At 39.7% G+C, this 24,956-nt stretch overlaps 1 protein-coding gene across 1 annotated transcript in view; it reads left to right on the top strand.

Annotated features, from left to right (window-relative positions):
* Positions 1-24,956, top strand: part of Abcb11 (ATP binding cassette subfamily B member 11) — a 69,771-nt gene that overhangs the window by 14,991 nt on the left and 29,824 nt on the right. The window contains exons 9-18 of the mRNA XM_051166401.1: positions 653-777; positions 3,957-4,128; positions 9,108-9,221; positions 11,411-11,521; positions 12,803-12,928; positions 13,514-13,717; positions 16,490-16,660; positions 16,861-17,062; positions 17,847-17,916; positions 22,618-22,717. Of these exons, the coding sequence (XP_051022358.1) occupies positions 653-777; positions 3,957-4,128; positions 9,108-9,221; positions 11,411-11,521; positions 12,803-12,928; positions 13,514-13,717; positions 16,490-16,660; positions 16,861-17,062; positions 17,847-17,916; positions 22,618-22,717 (1,395 nt within the window). The remainder of the gene's footprint in view (positions 1-652; positions 778-3,956; positions 4,129-9,107; positions 9,222-11,410; positions 11,522-12,802; positions 12,929-13,513; positions 13,718-16,489; positions 16,661-16,860; positions 17,063-17,846; positions 17,917-22,617; positions 22,718-24,956) is intronic.

The following is a 24,956-nucleotide window of genomic DNA, read 5'->3' on the forward strand; positions in this document are numbered from 1 at the left end:
TGGTTACAGGTGGTCAGTGACATAAGCTTGTCACCTGTTATCTTTCCCTAAGCTAATAGAGCCTTGCCAGCATCCTAAGTCGTGGCCAACAACGTGCATTCATTCCCCAAAGCCCTCCCACTACCCTAAGTTTATAAGTCCTGATTCACATGAAATAAAACACACACCCGAGCTCACCGTCTACTTCACAGAAGATCTGCTGAGACTGGCTATGAATTCTGAGCTGTAGCACTGGAGAAAGAAGGGCTCCCTTCTCCTTGAAGAATTCGTCACTGGACCCCAGGACTGGACTGTCAGCCAGTCTTTGCCTCGGATGTTTGTAAATTCTGCAATGGTTTCTTCCCAATAGCAAAGGAATACCCCACAGTTTGGCCTAGGGGCCTCATTAGCATAACAACTGAAACATTACTGTTCCCAGATTTGAGGGCACTTAACTCTGTAAGGACATTTTCACTGAGACATACTTTAATGTTATTTTAATACACCCAAATCCAAACATCCATGGATGATGTTTAACAATCTCGGACCAGGTGTTTTCCTCTTTTGTTAGAGTGAAAAATCTAATATTTTGGTAAACCTTGACACCTGTCGATGTTGTTCAGTGAATCACTGTCTGACAGGCTAACTTTCCTTTTGTTCCTTTGGCTTTTAGAGTGTGTCCAAGTTCACAGAGCTTGAGTTGAGGGCGTATGCCAAGGCAGGGTCTGTTGCTGATGAAGTCCTTTCATCTATTCGAACAGTGGCTGCTTTTGGTGGTGAGAATAAAGAGGTTGAAAGGTTGGTTATTTTGAATGTCTGTTGGTTTCTTGAATTTTAAAGATCAGTACAGTCCCCTGAATTGTTTTCATTTTATACAAAGTGGCAGATCCATTAGCATTTAGAGCAATATGAAGGGACATTTAGTTCGAGAGGTGGATCAGCAAATGTTGATGACCAGAGTTATATAAAAAAAAAAAGTCTAAGGCAATGTTTTGGGATTTGATTTTCCCTTGTAGATTTTGCTATATAGACCAGGGTGGCCTTGAGCTCATGGTCTCCTGCCTCAGTCACCTGAGTCCTGGAATGAAATGTATGTGCTACCATACCCAGTACAATATTCTTTTAGAGGTGCTCTTAGGGAGCTGAGAGAGGCAAGAAACTTGTTTCAAATTCTGATGATACAAAGTATGCATATGAAGGCATATATCAGCCTTCAGCAGCATTTTCTGCCATTAAAGAAAAGCCAACAGAGACACTACCACAGACAGCACAGAAATGCAAAGGACAAGAAAAGTCAACAAAAATAAATGAATGGTACCTTACATCACATTAAAAATCTCCCAGACACAAAGGAAACAACTCACAGAAAAGATGGCCATCACAAAGGGAGAAGACATATGCAGCCTCTGCATTGGACAAGGCAATTAGCATAGAGAGTATGTAAAAAACTTTTAACAGCTCGCTAGTAACATAATGATTAATCCAACTTGAAGATGAGCAATAGGGCGAAATAGACAGTTGGCAAAGAAAACAACAACAACAACAACAACAACACACACACACACACACACACACACACACACACACACACACAGAGTAAAGTCTATTAAAACAGTTGCATCACGCTGACTAGTTGCCAGGGAAACGCAACCCAAAACCAGCATGCAATACTACCTTACCCTAGCAAGAACAACTTTTGGCAAAACGGCTGAAGATAGTAAGGTAATGAGGACACGGAGCAAAGGGAACCCTTGCACAGTGTTGGTAGAAATACAAAAGAGTGGATATATTACGTAAGACAGCAAAGAAGTTCCTCAATAAATTAAAATGAGAATAACCATCTGATGCAACAATCCTACTCCTGGGGACATGCCCAAAGGAAATGAAATCAGTGTGTGTAACAGACGTCTGCGCATCCATGTTTATTGTAGTTGTGTTCATAAGAGCTAAGGAATAGAGCCGACCTTAGTGTCTATTAATTGGTCATAAAAGGAACAAAATTTTGTTATTTGTAACAACGTGTGTAGTTGAGTGAAATAAGGCAGGCTGAGGAAGACCTGCAGAACTGCATTTACATATAAAGAATCTAAAAATGATAACGTAGAAGCTAATAGTAGAACAATGGCTTCCAGAGTAGCAGGCAGGGATGGGTGGAGAAAGGGTGACCAACGTATTTGAAATTACAATTGGAAGAAAGCTCCGCTGTGCTAACAGGGTTCAACCTTAGATAGCTATGTGCTGCATTGTATCGCATATTTTGAAAGTTTGCCTTGGGGCTTGTTGATTGATTGCTTGTTTGTTTTTCCACTCTGTAGCCCAGGCTGACTTTTATTTGCTACGTAGCCAGGGCTGTCCCTAAACTTGGAATCTTCCAACCTCTGATTCCCTAGTGCTAGAATCCCTAGTTTGCTCCCACACCCAGTTGATAAATGACTGAGAACATATGTTTATATACTCTGATTTAAACATTAAACAGTGTGAACATGCATCAAAGCAGTGCGTTTTATTCCATCATTAAGTATGATGCTTCATTTTTAATGCATTAACAAAAATTAATTTAATTTATTTTCAAAGACCAAGGGAGCCTAACACGGTGACTCATGCTTGTGGTCTCAGCACAAAGAAAACTGGAGGCATGAAGATATTACCATATATTAAAATTGGTTGTTTTTTCTATTATGCTAAAAAGAAAAAGAAAAGAAAGAAGAAAAAAGATGGAAAGAAGGAAAGAAGGAAGGAAGGAAGGAAGGACATTGTGATCTAAGATGCAATTCCACTTTTCTCAATTTTTAAAATTATATTTTATTTGTTTTATGGGGAGAAACAAATGTGTTCAGAACAGAATTGTGCAGGTTAGAGGACAATCTAATGTATGGGTCCCAGAGGTCCCAGAGGTCAAACTTAGGTCCTGGGGCTTACTGCTTCACTCACTGGGTCATCTTGACAGCCCCGACACATTATTTTTTAACTTGAACATATTTTGTGAAGCTACTGTGCTGCTAAATGCACTTTAATACATTTTTATTTAATCAAACAAAATTTAACACTGATAAATTATGATAAATCATCCTACAGACTCATTTTTAATAACAGTAAAAATAGAATTTGCAAAACTAATGCAGTTGTCCAAAATATGATTTTATATTGGGGCAGTGATGGCACATGCCTTTAATCCCAGCACTTGGAAGAAAGAGGCAGGCAATTCTCCTGAGTTTGATGCCACCTTGGTCTACACAACAAGTTCCAGGACACCCAGGGTTACACAGAGAAACTCCATGGTTGAAAAAGAAGAAAGAAAGAAAGAAAAAGGGGGGAAAGATTGTATTTATTTTTGTAATTTAGTTAATATTTTTGAGCATTTGGTTTGCTTGTTGTTTTGTTTAAGACACAGTCTCACTAAGTAGTCTTGGCTGGCCTGGAACTCACCATGTGGACTAATTTAACCCGTTGACTTGGACATAATTGCCTTATTTACTGATAGAAAACATGATATATATTCCAAAGAAATATGTTAAATGTAAATAGTAATAGATCTTAAACAAAGGCATTTATTAAAAGAGAAAAGTTTTTCTCAGGGCGTAGTTTATTTCACTGTTCCTCATCCAAGCTGCAGCCAACCTAAGAATCTGCAGTCACTGAATGAAACTCTCACCAGGGCCCCATTTTTCAATTAATTTATTCATATTACGTCTCAATTATCCCATCCCTTGTATCCTCTTGTTCCTCCCTCCCTTCCACTTTCACCCTATTCTCCTCCCCTATGTCTGTGACTGAGGGGGACCTCCTCCCCCACTATATGGTCATAGGCTATCAAGTCTCATCTTGGTAGCCTGCTTATTCTTTCTCTGAGTGCCACCAGGCCTCCCCACCAAGGGGAGGTGGTCAAATATGGGGCACCAGAGTTCATGTAAGAGTCAGTCCCCACTCTCAGTAGACCTTGAGCTGCTCAGATGGCATCAAACCTTTTCTGTTTACAGGTATGAGAAAAATCTTGTGTTTGCCCAGCGCTGGGGAATTAGAAAGGGAATGGTGATGGGATTCTTTACTGGATACACATGGTGCCTCATCTTCCTTTGTTATGCGCTGGCCTTCTGGTATGGCTCCACACTCGTCCTTGATGAAGACTATACACCAGGGATGATGGTCCAGGTACCTTGGTTGTTTCCTATATATGGTCTTTTTTGCTAGCTTATGAGAAAAGCCATCATAGTAACCACGAGGATAATTGTTTTAATGTCCTAGCCTGGAAAGCCTTGGGGGGTTTTTAGGAACTCCATCTGCAGGGCCAACACTATTAGGACATTTTAGTGAAGAAAGGCTGAACATATAGGCTGATGAGACCAACAAGTAAATAAATGATTTCCAGTTAGCTAAAGATTTTTAAAGCTGTACAGTGGTGGCCCTCCATGAAAATTGGAAGTCATTGATCTCTCAGCTAAAGATGAACAGGTCATCAAACTGAAGTGAGCAATAGTACGAGATATGTGCCTAAGAACTGTATTTGGGATACATGATGGATTATTGATATGTCAAGTGAGTAACATCTTTAACTGAGTGACATGAGCACATCTCATGAGTCATTTGTGGAATATGATGTCATCATGAATGTTATAGTGACTTTGGTTTGCAGTGCCCTCTCAGGTATTCGCTCCACAAGCATTCGCCAAACGTTTGCTCTGTGCCAGATCCATCCAAAACACAATGGACAAAACAAGAACAAAAAAGTGGTTCTTTTTTATCCCATTGGGAAAGATAAGGAGTAAATAAGCAATCACATAAAATGCGTAAAGAAACAGTGACACGAACCATAACACAGAGAACAGGGAACCCTGACAGTAAATAGTATGTCTAAGACAGGAAAGAATGTTCTTCTTGCCTCTTCCGAAGCCTTTCTTCCTTAGTTTACCACCTCAGAAGGTGGCAGCTGGCTGCCTGCACTTTCCCCACCAAGCCTTGCATACTCACCTAGTCTTGCATGTGCATCTAGTCTTGAGTTCTCACTACAGTCTCTGCCCTCTTTGCCTTAGGGCACCACGTCTTGGGAAGCTTTGTGTCCACTTGTGCTTGTCTTTACCTCTTTCTGTCCTCAGACAGTAGGGTCTACAAGGCCTGGCCCCCTCCAAAGCTTTTTCTTTCCATTTGTTGCCATGCTGGAAATAGCTTCATAGACTTTTAAATAAAATGTTTGAACACAGATTCTTGATGGAACAGGCACTTTAGTTGAACAATGAAAAGTGCCAGGAGTTCACTACATGAAAATCTATCATTCAAATTTCACTGGTTATTACAGACACACACCTCTAGGGGAAACGAGAGTCTTTGTATGGCAATAAGAATGACCATCCAGTACCTGTTATTCTGAGCAAGCTAATGAAGCAAGAGAACACTGTAAAATTGTCTTTGTGTTTAAAGAATAGACAGCTGGCATAGATTTGAACTTCATTTTAAAATACTGAATGTGGGAGCTGGAGAGATGGCTCAGAGGTTAAGAGCATTGGCTGCTCTTCCAGAGGTTCTGAGGTCAACTTCCAGCAACCACATGGTGGATCACAACCATCTAAATAAGATCTAGTGCCTTCTTCTGGCATATAGGTGTACATGCAGGCAGAGCACCATATATATAATAAAGAAATAAATCTTTAAAAAAAGAAAACCAAAAGCAACCCGAATGTGATAACACTTGTTCAACTGTTATGTAAACTTTGAATACTAGTATGGAAATTGTTAATATTATCATCATTTGCCATTCTTCCTGCAACTTAGATTGACTTTTGCATGTTGAGAAAGTTAAAGTGTTGCAGGTCTGCTATCTGACTATAAAGTTCTTTCTACTAATTGGTCTAATTGTTTCTCAAAGCTTTAGTCATTTGGGCTGGTGAGATGGCACCATGGGTAAAGGCTCTTTCTGCAAAGCACAATGCCCTGAGTTTAGTCCCCAGGATTTCTGAGGCAGGAGGTAACTGACTCAGGCAGGTCCTTCTCTGACCTCCACACCTGCATTGTGGCACACATGCAACTCCCAATAAACAAACAAATGAATGTAGCTAAAATAATTTAAAAGCTTTATACTATACAGTTACCCATCAAAGGTACCAGTAGCTGGACTTAGCTTTGGCTCTTCACTCTGTAAAATAGACACTGAGCAAAATTGTTTTTATTCTGTGGCTATGAGAAGAGAGAGGAATTCCTCTGAACAAAAGTTCAGTGGTAAATTGAAAATTAAATGATGCACAACTTCAACTACAAGCTCTGAGTAAAAGTCCCTGTGTGTCATGGCTTCAGTTCAACTCTACATACCTGAAGATGGATGCCCAGTTGAGAAATTACCTTCATCAGATTGGCCTGTGGCCATGTGTATAGGGCATGGTTTTCATTGCTAACTGATGTTGGAAGCCCAGCCCACTGCGGGTGGTGCCATCCTTAGGCAGGTGGGCTTGGGCTGTGTAGGAAGGCCAGCTAAGTGCATTTCTCTGTGGTTTTTGCTTCAGTTCTTGTCTCCAGGGTTCTGTCTCAGCTTCCCTCAACAATAGACTGTGACTTGTCAGCCAAGTAAACCCTTTCTACCTCAGATTGCTTTTGGTCATGGTATCTGTCACAACAACAGGTAATCAAACTAGAATGCCTTTGTAACTGTCTTAGTTACTTTTCTATTGCTGTGGAGAGGCAGCATGACTAAGGCAACTTATAGAAGAGTGAGTTTGTTGGGGATTTCAGTTTCAGAGATTGAGTCCATGACTGTCATTGTTACTAGAGCAGGAACAGAGAGAGAAAGAGAGAGAAAGAGAGAGAGACAGAGACAGAGAGAGACAGAGACAGAGACACAGAGAGAGACAGAGAGACAGAGAGACTGAGAAACAGAACACCAACTTGGAAATAGCATAGGGTTTTGAAACCTCAAAGCCAACGCCCAGTGACACACCTCCTCCAACAAGGCCACACCTTCTAGTCCTTCCCAAATAGTTCCACAAATTGGGGAGTAAGCAAATCTATGAGTTGTTAGGGCCATTCTCATTTAACCACTACAGCAACTAGTTTCTAGTTTTATGGTTCTCATTTTTAAATTTATTGGTCATTTGACCACAAGATCATCTATCATCTATCAGCCAGCCACACATATGTTACAAGTAGGCAAAGGAAGCTATGAAGGTGGCCCAACAAAGTTTCTAAACTTACTTAACATATTGAGATTTTTGAGGGGGATTTTTTTGTTTTGTTTTGTAACTTGATTGTATGAACTTTGATGTTGGCAATGTTGGTTGAACATACCAGGTAAATTTTCCCAAAGTATTTACTATTTATGTACACAGCATACTGTATGTCTTTAATATTTTAATAAACAATTATTATTCTCAATTTCTTCCTATGATGCTCTGCTTATACCTTGCCTTAATATGTGCCTCTGTAAAGATTTTCTTTAATGAGACTCTCTCCTGTGTGTGTGTGAGTGTGTGTGTGTGCATGTGAGAGAGAGAGAGAAACAGAGACAGAGAGACAGAGAGAGACAGAGACAGAGAGAAGAAGAGAGAGAGAATTATTCTTGACTATATACACAGCAAACATGAAAGCTGAGGACTCTTGAGTTGAGTTCAATATTTTAAGTCACTAAACCAATTAACAATCAGGTTAGTCTAGTACATTTTGTTGTTCACAAAATTATTATGTCTATATTGGGTGTAAATGAGAAGCAGTACACATAGATTACCTTAATTAGTATCACTTGTATACAGACAAAAACTTGCTCTCTGCTCTATTAGGCTAAGGTGAAGAGGAGCTGGATGAGGGTGAAGTTTTGGTTTTTCATCTAAACTTCAGGTTTCAATAGTAAAGAATAACAACAGTAGAAAATAATATTCACTCAGTTTATATCAGGCATCAGGTGCTGAGTGAGGTGTTTAATGTAATTACCATGAATAATATGCATAACTTCACTGTGATTGGTGTCATGATTCTGCCACTACACAAATGAGAGGCACCCATGAGGTTAAGAATGCATGCTAAGTGCCATAGAGTACGACTTGAGCTCAGGCCTCAATTAGCCCATTAGCCAGTTTCCTTCCTGCAGATCTGTCTTGTAAGGGTCATGGATGCCAATTCTCTAGATGGGTGTCCTGTGCATCGTCTGCTCACTATGGTCTGTCTTCTTACCTTCCTGTGCACGAGCCTAAAGCTATGACATTTCTGGTGAAAACTTCTTACCTGGGATGTGTGTTGTCTACTGAATAATAATGGGCACGTGTCTGTCTTCTCTCACTTATGGCTCCATAGAGAAAATTGCCTGAGGCAAGAACTTACAAAGCCAGACTAAGCAAAGCTTTGACCCCTAGTCTTCAGTTGAATAATCCAACAACTCAGTAAGATAACTATTGGTCCAAATACATTCCTTATAAATCTGTTTGTTATAAATACACTTTATTGGGGCCTAGCCATGGTCATTTATTTACATATTGCTCTGTGTACTATATGGTGGATGTACACATGGGTTCAGAACCCATATGGCCTGGAGAACCTGAGCTCTTTACTAGTAGGCTTTTATAGAATGTATTTGCTGGTTTTTGGATCTAGGACACAGGAAGACTACCTTTGCTGAAGGGGGGAGGGTCTCTGGAGAGAGTGGTCTCTTTTTAAGATTTATTTATTATTATGTATACAGTGTTTTGCCTGTATGTACGCGTGCACACCAGGAGAGACACCAGATCTCATTATAGATGGTTGCAAGCCACCATGTGGTTGCTGGGAATTGAACTCAGGACCTTTGGAAGACCAGCCAAGTGCTTTTAACTTCTGAGCCATCTCTTCAGCCTGAGAAGGCAGTTTTTAAAAAAGAATTTAGACAAGAATTGCTCTTGTCTGCCTGTTGGCACCACTTACTTCTTATCCTCTGTAGAAGAAAAGGTATTTTTTAAATTACAACTATGGAAAGATACTTTATAAAGCTATATATATATATATATATATATATATATATATATATTCTACATATTTAAAAAACATAAATTACTTAACTTTAAACTATTTCTAAGAAATCTCAAGAATTCACAAGGATGCTCTAAATGGTAAATGTCATTATTTACAAACTGGAAAAAAAAGATGTGTGAAAACTACTTTGTTTTGTTTGGTTTAAATTTCAGATTTTTCTCTGTGTCATACTAGCAGCTATAAATATTGGCCATGCGTCTTCTTCCTTGGAGTTCTTTGCCACTGGGCGTTCAGCTGCTGCCAGTATTTTTCAAACAATAAACAGGGTACGTAAAATGAAAAAAAAAAAAAAAAAAGTGGGGTGTGTCCTGGATGGGCTCTGAGAGCTGGAAACCAGCCTGTGAGGCACAACAGGTTATGCTCTTGCTCTCATACTCATGCTGGGAAATGCCTGCAAAGACGTGAACAGTTTGTTTAAGACAGGGTCTCGCCATGTTGTCTCGGTTGGTCGCTTCTCACTACACAGAGCTGGCCCTAAGATCCACCTGCCTCTGGCTTGTATGTGTGTTGGGGTTAAAGGTGTGTGCCACCACACACAGAAAAAAAAAATAAACATTTAAAGATAACATCAGATAGTGATAAATCCAATATAAAATATAAAATAGAACAAAGTATTATGGCTGGCTCGTGGCGGGGGGGGGGGGCGGGGAGGAATCTTTAAATGGGGTTACTGGGAAGAACCAAACAAGGAATTCCTGGTTGAGAAGCTTCTTGCTTGGGAAAGAGCTTAGTGAACTCAGGGAGTTAAGAAAGTCCAGTGTCAATGACCAAAGTGAACCAGGGCAAAGGCTGGAGGAACGAGAAAAGGTTTGATATCATGTCCATGAGCCTGGATGTTCTTCTGGCAGGAAGTCTTTGTAATCTTTTCAAGGACTTTGGTAGCCCTGGTGGATACTGCTGGTTAACTTATGGAAGTACATTGAAAACCCTGTCTGGTAACCACAGACCAAGGACAGAAGGGACACGATGGCACTCTGCTGTCTTCTCCCCTTGAGAAAGCACCCTGAACCAAGAGCCATGGGCCACCTGAACTATGATTATTTTTTGGCAAACAATGAGGTTGTCATCTACCTGAGGAGCTGTTTTGTGTTGCGTCTTCCACAACCTGGAATATATCGATATTTTCCTTTAGAAACAGATTTATTTTGTTGTTTTTATTGTATGTGTAGATATATATATATACATACATATATGCATACACACACACACATATATGTTTGTCTGCTTGTGCACATCTATGCAGGTCAAAATGTTAGAGTCCCTGGAGTTGGAATTAAAAGTGGTTGTGAGTCTCCCATTGTAGGAGCTGGGAACTGAACTTGGGTCCTCTGAAGAGCAAATGTGTACTTGTAACCACTGAGCCGTCTCTCAAGCCCTTTGACCTTTTGTAGTGCTATCTTCTTCTTAGGACTATTGCAGTCTCGGATAAAGTGATGACTGCAAAGGATCCCTGGGAAAACAATGGAAAATTAAGGCATTTACATTTTCATCTTACTATCCCTATTAGACACTTAAAAAAAAAGACAATAGATGGCAGGATATCCTCTGATAGGCCTATGGTCATGATTTCCTATTACTCTTCCTATTACAGTTGGAAGCTGGTGATATTTGAGACCATTTTGTGGACGCTTAATTTTACTCATCATCTGCATTGGGTGCCTAACATAGAGTAACTACCTAGCCCAGCCTAGCTGACCAACTGTATTACCCTGGGCAAGAAACAGTCTCAGAGGTTCCTCCCTATCTAACTGGAACATAACAACAATGTTAATGCAGGAGGTACATTAAAACACTTTATACTTTGCCTCCCATCATCTCAGTAATATAAATAGTAGTATAAATGTGTATAATATAGTACATTATAATAAATGTTAACTATATTAAAATTGTGTATTATGTTTCAATAAACAATGCTTTACCATATTGTATAATAATATATAAGCTTACAGTAATAATTCAATACATAATAGTAATTGGATAAATAAAACTTATTCTATCACTGTCACATTCAATAATAATATAGTAATATAATAACTCAATAATCTCAAAAGCAGTGACTGATAATCTCACTGTTGTAAATATGGAATATGGAAGCAATTTATCTACAGTATATCTGTGCAGTATTTTGCCCAGAAAGAGTTCTGCTTTAAAAATTTTTTATTAGACTTATTCATTTTATTTTTCTGCATATTTTGCCTACATGTATGTATGTGCACCGCATGCATGCTTAGTGCCTGTGGAAGTCAAAAGAGAATTCAGATCCCTGGAAATGGGGTGATGGATGGATTGGGAACTGCTTACCGTGGGGGTGCTGAGAATTGAACCAGGGTCCTTTTCAAGAGCAGCAAGTGCTCTTAACCACCGAGCCCCAGTGTGACTTTGTGAGTTAACTACTATGATGGACACAGAACGCATGTGGCCTGAACGGTCACTATCTCTTTGTATTGCACTCCAGCAACCCACCATTGACTGCATGTCAGAAGAGGGTTACAAGCTGGACCGAATCAAGGGTGAAATTGAATTCCACAATGTGACCTTCCACTATCCTTCTAGACCAGAAGTGAAGGTGAGTGCTCACCTTTTGCTTGATGTCTTATTCTTGAGAAGCTCGTTCTCAGACTTCATACTGTTTTCTGAGTACTGACTCAGTTTCCAGGAACAGAGGACTGAAGTGTGGTTCCCTGGAAGTGCCCCTCGGTATCGTGCCAACTTAGGGACACAATGCCTTTCTAAGTCATGGCTATGATGTGTGAATCCCTTCCTCTCGTTGGAACACAGTCTAGCACAAGGCTCAGGCTAAGTCAGCCATGCGATCCGCTTGTTGAAGTGAGTGGCAGATCCTGCCATTCTAGGCACATGGTAAGACAAATCAAAGCAATCAAGGAGTTCAGCTTCCAATCTCCACCTCCTCAGAAGCCACCGAAGGTGGAGCACAGCGAGGGAGGGGGTATGACTGGCAGAGCTAGCAGCTGTGAGTGGCTTTGCTTCCTATCTGTTGGCTCCCTAGGCCTCTAGCTGTATTAGTCCTTACAGGATGCTCTCATGTATTGGTGCTTAGCAATGGTCCAGGTCACACAGTGAGGGAAATACCCTGTGTTCTGGGGCCTACAGAGCAAGAATGTTAGCAGTAACTCCACTCTATAGGAAACTCCCATCTTCTTTGTCGAATGAGCTGGCTTTGAAACAATGCTTGTTTTCATTCAGAACTTAGCATCTCTGTTTTCTCTTTATTAATAATATTTCTGCTATAGTCACAGAAATAAATCTTAACTTCACCTACCAGCATTTAGTCTTTGCCCTTCACAGAGTTTTAGATCTAGAAACATAACACACACATTTATTAGGCAAAGTTATTCAAGTAATATACCCAGAGACCATTCAAACATATCATCTGCAAATTGGTTTGCTTCTGATCCTTGGTCTATAAATTATCATTACATTTGTGAGTTACAGGAGCTCCTTATTTTACTAATTGAGATTGACTCCTCAAAGTATGCTAATATGTCAGATGCATTTTAAATTAGATTTTGAGGCATAATTTTAAAGGTGACCCTTGCTTATTTACCAGGGTAAATTATCATTTTATTGCTACTAAGCAACATGCTAATGGCAAAACCTGTTTCCAGACAGTCTTCTTTTGTTGTTGATTGATGGATGTATATAGACAGTGCCATGAGGCATAAGTAAACACACACACACACACACACACACACACACATACACTTCTGCAGGAGGCATGGATACCCTATACAAATTCTCACAAAGCATCCTATGTATGGTCTAATTGCTTGGGGATAGTGCTCAGTGACATCATGAAACTTTAAAAAAAATGTTCTTTCCTCTTCAGATTTTAAATAATCTCAGCATGGTCATCAAACCGGGGAAAATGACAGCTGTGGTAGGCTCCAGTGGGTCTGGGAAGAGCACAGCCCTACAGCTCATTCAGAGATTCTATGACCCCACTGAAGGCATGGTGTGTATCTTCCAGAAACTTCTCAACTTGTGGGGGTGAGGGAATGTAAGCAGTGATGTTATCAAATTGAATTTTTTAATTTAATATTTTAAATTGTCCTATAGTGCTTTTGTTAGTTTGTTCAGGTTTATAGTTTCAACTGCTTTGAGGAGCAAAGTGTTATTTGATGAATCCGATTTGAAAGCAAGATTTACTATAAGGCACACATTACAAGACAGGGGCTATTGCCTATACTTTCATTGTATCTTTTGAAGTCTCTTTTTGGAAACAAGCCAAAGATAATAAAGGTATTCAGAGTATGGTGAACAACCACTTACTCTCCAGAAAAAAATTCTGGAGGTTAGCAGTGAGAAATCAAGTGACTTTTATATCACCTGTGTTTCTACAGTGAGTTTCTGTGCAACCAAACTCAATTTCAATTGCACACTGACACATCCTTGCACAAGCAGCCACATTTCTGTGGGCTTGCTTCTATTGTGGTCTTGCTAGTCCCTGGTTATTCTTCTCTGTGGCCAAGTATCAGCTAACAACATGATTCAGAAGCACGAAGGGCTCCAAACTGTGTGATGCTCTTCTGCTCTCCAGGTGACACTGGATGGCCATGACATTCGCTCTCTTAACATCCGGTGGCTGAGGGATCAAATTGGCATAGTAGAACAGGAGCCAGTTCTGTTCTCAACCACTATCGCAGAGAATATTCGTTATGGCAGAGAAGATGCGACAATGGAAGACATAGTCCAAGCTGCCAAGGAGGCCAATGCCTACAACTTCATTATGGCCCTGCCACAGGTACCCTACTTACAATCCAAGGGGGGCACAGAAGTCGTCAAAGGAAGAATTCGCCCTTGTCATTAGTTTGAATCCTTAGTCTTTAAATTGTTAATGGTGTGCTCTAGATTTATGCCTGGAAATATTTCTTTTTATATAAAAATGTATTGTTTATATGGTTAACATTTACCAAAGTGGAGATCTATTTTTTTTTTTAAGATCCTTTCGGTGTAGATATAATTTGTTTGTCTAGTGATTAAGAACATGTTGAAATCTTTGCAATATTGTCATGAAGTAATGCTCAAGAGATGTTTTCTTGCTTGTTAATCACCTTTCAGTTACTATGGTAAAACACACAACATAGTTAGAAGGAGGAAAATTTATTCGGGCCTATGGTTTCAGACGCTCCATTTAAAGGTTAGCTGTCTCCTTTGCTCATGGCAAGATAGAACATCATAGTGTGGGTGTACGTAGCAGAGCATAACAGCTCACCTTTCAGAAGCCAGGAAGCAAACAGACAGAGGAAAAAGCAGAGTCCCAGATGTCTCTTTCAGGGGAGAACATCCCCCCAGGCCCCACCCCGACTCAGTGGGCCAACTTCCTTCCACAAAGGTTCTACTGGCTCCCAATAATGCCACAAGGTGGTGACCAGATACTTGATAAGAAGCAACTTCAGAAAGAAAGGACTTATTTGGTGTGGTGGCAAGAGAGTGACACAACTGGTCACACTTGTTTGTGGGCAGAAAGCTGAGAGAGATGAATGTTGGTGCTACACTTGCTTTTTCTTTGGGTTTTTTGTTTGTTTGTTTGCTTTGTTTTGTTTTGTTTCATCCTAGCCCATGGGACAGTGGTTATCCACATGGGCGGATCTCCTCGTCACAGATTACCATTTCCAGAAGTGTTCTTAAAATGTACCCAAAGGTGTGTCTCCTAGGTGGTTTCAAGCCCATCAAGCTGGCAACTAACATTAGCTGTTGCAGGGAGCATTTTAGATCTAAATCGTAACTACTACTGTCCTTATGCTTTGGTTTGCCTGTGCTTACACAGCTTAGCTACTGTGCTCTTAGACCTGGGTCTCACAAATTCAGGAGTTCCTCATTACGCCTTCATCCTGTATGATCAATGATCACCGTGTCTACACATACTAGCTCTATATTACATTCACTGTGTTTGCCATAATGGTCTCGAAGTCACAAGACAATTACTAATGGCATGTGCATGGCTTTTAATACATTGCAGGGCTTGTGCTGGCATTTCACGTATATAAGCTTATTCAACCCTCACAACCACTTTGTCAGGTAGCACCTACTATTGGGGTCATCTGCAGATAAAGAATGATGTTCTGTGAGGTCAGTAACTGCACCAAATTATACAATATATATATAAACAGCAAAGTCACAGCAGGGGGTCAAGTTCCAGAGACACTGACCTTGGATATATCCCATTCACCCTCTGTCTTAGTTAGGGCTTTACTGCTCTGGAGAGACACCATGGCCACAGCAACTCTCTAAAGGGCAAGCATTTAATTGGGGCTGGCTTACAGTTCAAAGGTTTAGCCCATTCTGTTCATGGCGGGAAACATGGTGGCACGTGGTACTGAAGAGGTGGCTGAGAGTTACACATATGGATCTACAAGCAGTGGGAAGATAGAGAGCCACTCACTGGGCCTGGTGTGAGCTCCTGACACCTCAAAGCCCACCCTCCTCCTCCAGTAACACCTCCAATAAAGCCACACCTAGTCCAACAAGGCCATACATCCTAATCCTTTCAAATAGTGGCAACTCCCTACGAGATTATGGAGGCCATTTTCATTCAAACCACCAAAGCTTCTAAATCACCTTTTTTGAGTAGCATTGTCACTATGAGGATGCTATAGTCTAATGAATTTACCTCTCCAGCACCCTTTACACCACCTCCATCAAACCAGCTTCTCCACCTTCTAGCTTTATGAGCTTCCATCAGGTTAGTGTAACCCTTTATGTTTGGAATTTCCTTGTTACCATTAAGACAAATAGTAGTGCTTGCCTCCTGGGATTCTATGAGTCCTACATGAGACACTATCTATAGACTCTCTGTCTCTGTCTTTGTTTCTCTCTTCCCTTTCTTTCTTTCTTTTTTTTCTTTTTTCTTTTCTTTTAAGACAGAGTTTTTCTGTGTAGCCTTGGCTATCCTGGACTTTCTCTGTAGACCAGGTTGGCCCCAAACTCACAGAGATCTGCCTGCCTCTGCCTCCTGAGTGCTAGGATTAAAGACATGTGTCACCACGCCCTGTAGAATTTCAGCACCATGCTTTATCTGCAGGAAGGAGTTCAACCTGTATTGGCCGATACTAAGAAGTTGGCTTCTAATACTCCATTGTTAAATTTTAGTGTGGACTTAGTTCTGTGGGATACTCAGTCAGGACTTGCTGTGACAGCAAGGAGTTTGATCTTTATAAATAAAACTGGTTTGATCTTCCAATGACAATACAAAGGCAGCTATAACATCGTGTTTTGCCTTGTGTTCAGCAGGAGAAAGGAGACAAGATTGTGATTTGTGATGTTGTCCCCTGAGATGGGTTTTCAAGATTAATTAATTCTTACTTTGGTTGCAAATTTTTATTTGAAGTGAACTAAAAAGAAGCATTCATGTAGTTCACGCATTAATTATCTCACATGCAAATATTGATTGGTTAATTCATTTCAGAGAGGGGTATTTCTTTTATTAAAACTTGGACCTGTATAAATTCACACTGAGAAAAGTTAGAAGGGATACTGGATCACTATCAGAAATTCTTCTTCCTATGATTCGTAGCAATTTGACACCCTTGTTGGAGAAGGAGGAGGCCAGATGAGTGGTGGTCAGAAACAAAGGGTGGCCATTGCTCGAGCCCTCATACGGAATCCCAAGATCCTACTTTTGGACATGGCTACCTCAGCACTGGACAATGAGAGTGAAGCCAGAGTACAAGGAGCATTGAATAAGGTTTGTGGAAAGCCAGTTCACTTTACAGGCCTATCAAGGAGAGAGCGGCCACAAGAAATCGTTGGCTATTTCTGATATATGCACAGCCTGTTTAAGGATCTTCCTAGGGTCCAAAACTGACTTCCTTGTGGACTCAGGGATGGTGTGAAGGTTGGTGTTGGTTCTGTCTTGTAAGACATGTCTACCACGTCTTATTACAGATTCAACATGAGCACACAATCATCTCAGTTTCCCATCGCCTATCAACAGTCAGAGCTGCAAATATGATCATTGGTTTTGAACATGGAGCAGCTGTGGAAAAAGGCACCCACGAAGAGCTATTAGAGAGAAAAGGTGTCTACTTCATGCTTGTCACCCTACAAAGCCAAGGAGATGAAGCCCACAAAGAAATGGGAGTAAAGGGTAAGTATCTTTTCCCTTTGACCTGTATATTATACTAAATAATTAACATATATAGTGCTATTTATATGGTGAATTTATATGCTTGTGAATATGTATTGCTTATTCTCTCAAGGCCCTGCAGTCATTATGAGGTTGATAAGGAAAATAAATAAAACACAGAAGGCTAAATTATCTGATCAAGCCACAGAGCTAAACCCAAGGACTTTTGCTTTCAATTTTATAATTTTTTTAAGTAGGACAAGCTTCCTAGATGAGTCAGGCATTTTATAGTCCTTATTGTTGCATGAATTATGGACTCATGAACAGCATTAGGTGTAACTATTGCATATATTTAACACATGAAATCTACATAAATTTTGAAAGTTTGCTAGTTGCACCAGTGTGTGTGTGTGTGTGTGTGTGTGTGTGTGAACTCTAGTGGGTTTTCATTAATTTTTAAAAACTCACACTCAAAGATTCTTATGTTTGTAGAAAGAACAGCAAGCACACATTTCACATGTCAGTCTTACTGAGAATTTTGAGATTATATATATATATATATTAGATACACACACACACACACACACACACACACACACACACACATATATATATTAGATACACACACACACACACATATTGTTAGAATGTGTTGGACAAGTTTCAAGTTTTATTTATTGCAACAAGTTAACTGGGTCTTTGAGTATCCAAATGCAGTAATTGCCTTCTAGGCACACAGAAAATTATTCTATATAAATGAGGCTTCTTCTGTGCTCTAAGGCATGGCTCATGTTGTGTTAAATAGGAAAAGACGCAACCGAGGGTGGCACACTTGAGAGAAGTTTTACCAGAGGGAGCTACCGGGAGAGTTTAAGGTAAGCACAAGCCATTGATTTTGAAGTTTTTTGATATTTTCAGGAGCCTTCGACTCTTGTGATGCTTAGGCAATATCTTAGGTCCAAAAAGGAAGCCACGTGGCAGACTTCAGGTCTTATGGTATCAGAGTATGTCCATTTATTTAACGTGGTCTTTTCAATCTGTTGAGAGGAGGGCCATGTCTGGAAGGCTCTCCTGTTATTGAATTTAGAATAGAGATTTTTATTTTATTATGTTTTAATTTCAATTTTATGCATATGGCTGTTTTGCCTGCATGTATTTCTGTACATCATGTGTTTGCCTGCTGCCTACAGAGGCCAGAAGAGGGAACTGTATCCCCCAGGACTGGAGTTACGGAATGGTTGTGAGCCACATTGTGGGTGCTGGGGATTGAAATTTGGAGATCAGCCAGTGCTCTTACCCACTGAGCCATCTTTCCAGCCCCCTAGAATAGGGATTTTAAAAACTGTGTTAACTTGGTACTGCGATTCATACCCGTATACTTGGGAGGCTGAGGTAGGAAGATTACATGCTCAAGGCTAGCTTGGACTACAATATGAGGCCCTATCTTAGGAGAAAGCACATAAACAATTAGAAACAAATAACCAACCAACCAACCAAACAAACAAACAAACTGCCAGGCACCTAATCTTTCGCCACCAAACTTAACTATTGTCTGGAAAAACTCTTATATGAAGGCCATCCTCACCCATTTAGCTCTGTTCTTTGTCCTTCTTGAGAAGCAGTTAAATTACTAACACTTCTGCTCCCAGAACAATGCATTTAGACTCAAATCATTTCTTTATTTAATTTTATTTTGTGTGCATTGGTGTGAGAGTATCAGATTCCTTGGAACTAGAGTTACAAACAATTGTGAGCTGCTAAGTGAGTGCTGGGAATTGAACCCAGGTCCTTTGGAAGAGCAGATCTTAACCACTAAGCCACCTTTCTAGGCTCTCAAATCATTTCTTAACTGGGTGGAATAAAGTACATGTTTATGCTTTTTAAAGAGGGTGCACCCACTGTGATATTTATTTTCCCGTGTTATATCTATAACTATTCACTTTCAAAACATATTTTGGAGTGTGTTATTAGTGAGACTGCAAATCATCATCTTTTATGTTGGTTTATAAAAATTTTACTAAAAAAGTTTTTTGGTGTTAAAAGTTTAGGAATTCTGCCCAGAAATATTTGTCTGTGTCCATGAAAATATTGTTAAGACTTTTCTCCTTCAGTCAGAAAACAATACGTCACAGTTGATGTATCTCTCCACCATTGGCCTTAACATTTCCAAGGCATTAAATGTAAGACTGTGCTCAGAGCAAAGACTCAAAGACTTGCTCTTTCAAGATGGCTGCTTGCTTCCTGAAAAGGAATTAACATTGCTTAAAGTAGAGCAGTCTGATAATAACTTCACATAGCCAAAATTATTTTATTTATTGCTAATATTTCAAAGAATAATTTACTAAAAATATTTGCATTTATTTCAAATATACATAGATTTTTTTATACTAACATGTCTTATCTTTATAGAACTAAATTCTCAGACTTTGTTATTTTTTTTCTCTTTAGAAAAAATCTACTGAAGAAAAAGAAAGAATTTTAAAAAGTGTTAGCTGTATTGAGCTGGAAAACAAAGCAATAGCTTTGAATTACTCTATATAGTAGAAGATATATTAAATTATCATAACTATTAGACAAAATTTTATAGACGTGTGGCACTATGTTTGATCATGGCAGAATGTTTAATCATGACTAAAATACATGAGTCACAATTTGAGATAGAAACTACTTTCATGAGCACAAACAATGAGTGGGTGCCTCTCTTGGTCATTGGATTAAGATAATATGTATCTTGTGGTCATGACAGTAAGAAAGTACATATTTTATTTATTTTTAACAACAAAATTCTGTCTGTTCTAAGTAGTTTATGATGAGAAACAAATAACCATTTTCACACAAGTGTCTTTTATTTGGCTACATTTCCCACAAATTCTACATTTTAATGACTAGGACTAAAAAATACAGAAAAGCAATCTACACACACAAGTAGCTATTAACCTCCTGCAGAGAAAGATTTATAACTTGGAATAAAGACTTCTATTTAAAACATCTCATTGTTTGAGCTGACAAGATTCTTTTCTAGAAAATGACTAAATGAAATGTTAATTTGTATCTTGTTTCTTAGGCTATGGTCTTTATAATAGCTGGGACTTTCCTCAACAATATCTTTGAGGTTCAAAAACAAGATAATTGGCAACAAAAAATAATTTTCTAAATAATAATGCTGAGAAAGAGAGAAAGAACATTTATTCCCCAAATTAGCTGTTTTTCTTTTGCAGTGAAAAGTGGTACACACAGCTTTTGACTATGTGAGGATTTCTTAAAGAGAGTACGGAATAAGTTCTGAAAAGTGTTGTGGTGGACTCTGACCACAGAGTTCATGATAAGCCAGACGGAGGGCCATACATCCAGATGTCTCCATACATCTAGAACTGGGTGTTGAGTACTCAATTCAATATTGACGTTTTCTCCTTTCTCATATGCTCCTGCCTTGCTATGAGTTTGGTTAGACCTTGCCCAGCATACTTGCTGCTCATGGTCTTGTAACAGTGTTCCAGTACAGTAGAGAGGTGGAAGAGTTTGCGTGAGGAATGAAGAACAGCAGATTTAAGAAGCACAAGATTGCTCTTCCGGGGACTGTGCTTCGAGGCGCTCAGAATGGTCCAGTATTTAATGTTCTGTCGTAGGCTGTCCTATGAGATTGTCTAAAACAAAGAAGTATGCCAGCAGAGCCTCCGGTGGTTCCCTGTGTGCCAAGTGTGTCCATGACAGGATCAAGTAGCCTTTCCTTATTGAGGAGTAGAAGATCACTGTGAAAGCGTTGAAGGCACAAGCACAGAACCAGAAAGCAAAATGAATATGCAGGTTTTTAAAGTAGTAGTAGTAGTAGTAGTAGTAATAATAATAATAATAATAATAATAATAATAATAATAATAATAATAATGATAATAATAATGATAATAATAATAAAAGTACAAGGTTAAGGTAGTAGAAACCTGAAGGAATGCAGAGAGAGGTCTCCATACGTCTAGAACTGGCTGTTGAGTACTCAATTCAGTATTGACCTTCTCTCCTTTCTCATATACTCCTGCCTGGGTGCCAGTTGCTGTGAGTTTGGTTATACCTACGGCTTTGAGTCTCACTCATAACACACGCCCCATGAGACTGTATGATCACCCTGCGATCTCCAGGTGTACTTCACACTCTGATGATGTCCCAGCTTTAGTTACCTAGCCCACAGAAATAACTCTATACATGTCCTCTCTGTGCCATGCCGAGTGTGGAATCCAGTCAGTGTCCCAGAGGTTAGGTTGGGGACATGGGATCAGGTTTCAGGAGTGGGTTTGTGGTTTTGATCATAATGAGGTATGGCAAGGCTTTGAATGTGCCAGGTTAAAGAAGGGAGGTGAGCTCCGGTAAATGCATACTGTTGAATGTGGGTGACTCAGAGGGAGGCCATTCACACAGTGCTGGGAAGAGATTAGCATAACGGAGTTGACATGTTACTGATTTCTTGGGAAGTCTGGATGGTGACAGGCACTATCTTGGCATTTGCTTTAGTATAATTTCCCCTGCATACGAATAACATGGGACATGGAAACCATTCTGTCTAGAGTTAGAACAATTGCCATGGTCCCCTCACCCCCACCATCTCTCCTTACATTGTACTACTTCAAATGAAGTCTTCAAAGCACAGCTTTAATTATTGAAAATGTCTGCATAGCACCCACCCCTACTTTCTCTACACCAGCTTTGACTGAATGCATTGTTCTCCTGTGGGGCTTAAATTCCTTGAGAAAGATGTCAGCAATTTGGCTAGTCTTTACGTTCCCACTAGCACCTAACATTGGAGTTTTACATACCATAGCAACCTAGCACGCTTGTTATGCAGCTGAATAAACAAATGCATTAAGCTAAAGTATATTTCAACAAGACTGTTGTTTGTCTCATTTCTGTGGGCAGTGCATAACCTGAAGATGAGCCTCAACAAAACTAATTTGTAAGCTCCTAGGCCTGGTTACCACTTGACCTACAAAACCTGGGGATAGTCTCACTAGGGACCCTATTTTTCTTTCTGTTATTTCACTTGTATCCAGGTGATGTCACCCTAAAGGGGAGAAGGACAGGAAGAGGGTGAAAAAAGAGAGAGAGAGAGAGAGAGAGAGAGAGAGAGAGAGAGAGAGAGAGAGAGAGAAAGAGAGGGAGAGAAAGGCACAGAGAGACCTAGAGACACAGACACAAAAAGAGACTAGAGACTAAGCCCTGAACTAGAAGGCTGTGCAAGTGCTAAACCATCACCTTTGCCATGGTAACAGCTGGCAGAAACCTGTGGCCTCTGAGCACATTGGAGTCCGGAGCTGTTTTCAATAAGTCGATGGGAAACTTTGCTCCCTTCCTGGTTACACACTGAATCTGGATCCAGTAGTAACAGAGCTTGGGTTCAAGTGAAATCCAGTTAATTCTGACCCAAGATAAATGGCATCAAACCTAACAGGAAGCTCCCTGCCCTAGCTGTCATGTGACCCACTAACCATTTCTGTTGATTTGATATGTGATGTAAACTGGGACGCCAGCTGAGTCTATTGCTTGCCTGTCCTGTCTCGGTGTTATTTGTTTGTTTGTTTGTTTTACCCAGAGCTTCCATCCGGCAACGCTCCAAGTCTCAGATTTCTCTTCTGGCACACGAATCTCCACTGGCTATTGCTGATCACAAATCTGCTTACGAAGACAGCAAGGTCAGACACCCTGGGTTGGGGGTTGGGGCATGGAAGAAATTCTTCCCAGGTGCCTCTTTTTGTCTTTAGGTATTTATGCTTTTTAGGTGTAGAGTAATGCCTTACTAAGTCAGACCAAATAGGGGACCATTAGGACCTAGTGAAAACTCCATATTTTACACACCCCACTCTGCAAATAACACAGATTTATTAGTTAATTACTTCGAAGAACACTTATTAAATTAAATGGAATTGTTAAGGGTAGCTATCAATTTTCATATGAATAGTCATAATAAACAGAGGAAATATGTTTCTTAAATGTGCATAGCAAATCATTTGTTTGAATGCATGTAACTATTTAAAGTTTTAGATAATACCCAAAATAGTTTTTTCTCAAATTTTAAAATTTCCTCTTAATTGGTGAAGCTATTTGATAAGACTAGACCTTATGCAAATTGTCACAGGTTTTAAATTTCAGAGGCACACTCTGAGAATGTGGCTATTCTGGTATTGTGGATATTATCTTTTTTATAAGGGACCATATATCAAACCCCAAGTCTCCCAGCCTTGGTGTGCTCACTTTTGATCTCCTACGCACCCTTTATTGGAACTCCTTCATGGAACTCTAAGGTTTTGAAGCCATACTCTCTCTTCTCACTACATTTTAGGCTTCTTGGACTTCCTGACCCATCACATCTGTGTTGAGTCACCACAGGTGCTTTGCTCAGTGCCTTGTCTCCTGTAGGACTTCAGGAGGCTTTTGTTTATTGCTTTACATTCGCTGAGTCTTTCACAGATGCCCCTTACCCCAGGATTGTCCTCCATCAAAGTAACCTAATATCTAGAATTGTAGACAGCACATTCAAGTGCACTTTTATAAACAACAGTGGAAACCAATAATGTTTTAAGAGCCACATCATCAGGATCCTGGTAATAAAGACACACTGACAATTAAAAAAAAAAAAAAGAGGCTTTTGTTTGTTTTAACTGAATGAAAAATAGTTTATGTGATGAAGATGAAGCCCAAACTCTTCTATGTATCAAATCAAATAAGCCAAGAACTATTTTTAATTACAAGTACATCCATTATGCATGATGTTACTTCAAAATGTCTTTCAATAAGAATCCAACTTGTGAATCCATTAAGGCATACTTACAAACACTGGCTCACAAAGGAGAAATTTGGGGTGAATTCTTGAATGATATCTCTTAAGACCGTGTGAAAGATGGGCTATTAAGACTCTTGACTGTTTTGTTCTTTTGACCCTGAATAGAGCTTTTAATGCTGAATAAATTCATTTCAATAATTATCTTAGAACCTTCTTTTCTCAGAATGAATCAGAATGAGGGAACACGCATTTGTAAGGATGATTTCCCTCTGTGTCTTGCCATTAAAGGTGCAGCTCCTCGTTTGGTGCCAGAATTTACTATTTCATATATGCTCACTGCACTGGGAATAAAACAATCGAAATCATTTGGATATTTCCCAGTACAACTTTTAAAAGACACCCTTTTATATTTTCTCCAGTAAAGGAGATGAAAATGAAAAACAAGAAAAAAAAATGTGTCACGACGCTGAAATTATGTTGTTCAAGCTCCAAAAGGAAATGATCTGTGCATTTCCTGATACTTCTTGTGTATACAGTGACTGTATCTGAGTCCTTTTGATTTGAAGAAAAATTTAAAGGAAACAATTATAATGTAATGGAATTTCCATTTCCTACTCTTTTTTTTTTTTGAGTAATATACTTTGAATCCTAAGGAGCACTGTATGAGAAGGTGTGGCTTGGTTTTAGTATTTCAAAGTATTTTACCACTTCACTAAGTCTACAAGGCCAAACAGAAGTCTTGCTCTTTCCCATTATGATGGAGAAGGCAGGCCTCATCATCTGTGGTATGGGAAACCGTTGTGTTGCTGAACGGTCTACTTCCACAAAGCAATTACCTCCACCTTGTGGTCTCTTGGGGTATTTACAGAACACTGAGAAGGGCTGAGGCTTGTTAGAAGTCTGACTCCCAAAGAGTCAGCTAGTGACAGAGCTAAACTGGTTCTCCTTCTCCGAGCTGTGTTTTTTAGCTTCCATGAACGGGATCAGAGAGTAAATATCCTGATCAGGGCAAGTTTAAGATTAAAGGATTAAGGGCTATCTACACAGTGGAAATTTCAGTCTCTAATATTATGAATCTTTTCCAGTAAAACGAGAGGAGCGAGACAGAGAGAGAAAGAAAGAGAGAGAGAGAGAGGGAGAGAGAGAGAGAG

The sequence above is a fragment of the Acomys russatus genome, chromosome 24 (assembly GCF_903995435.1).
Source record: "Acomys russatus chromosome 24, mAcoRus1.1, whole genome shotgun sequence".
In the NCBI taxonomy this organism is placed as follows: domain Eukaryota; kingdom Metazoa; phylum Chordata; class Mammalia; order Rodentia; family Muridae; genus Acomys; species Acomys russatus.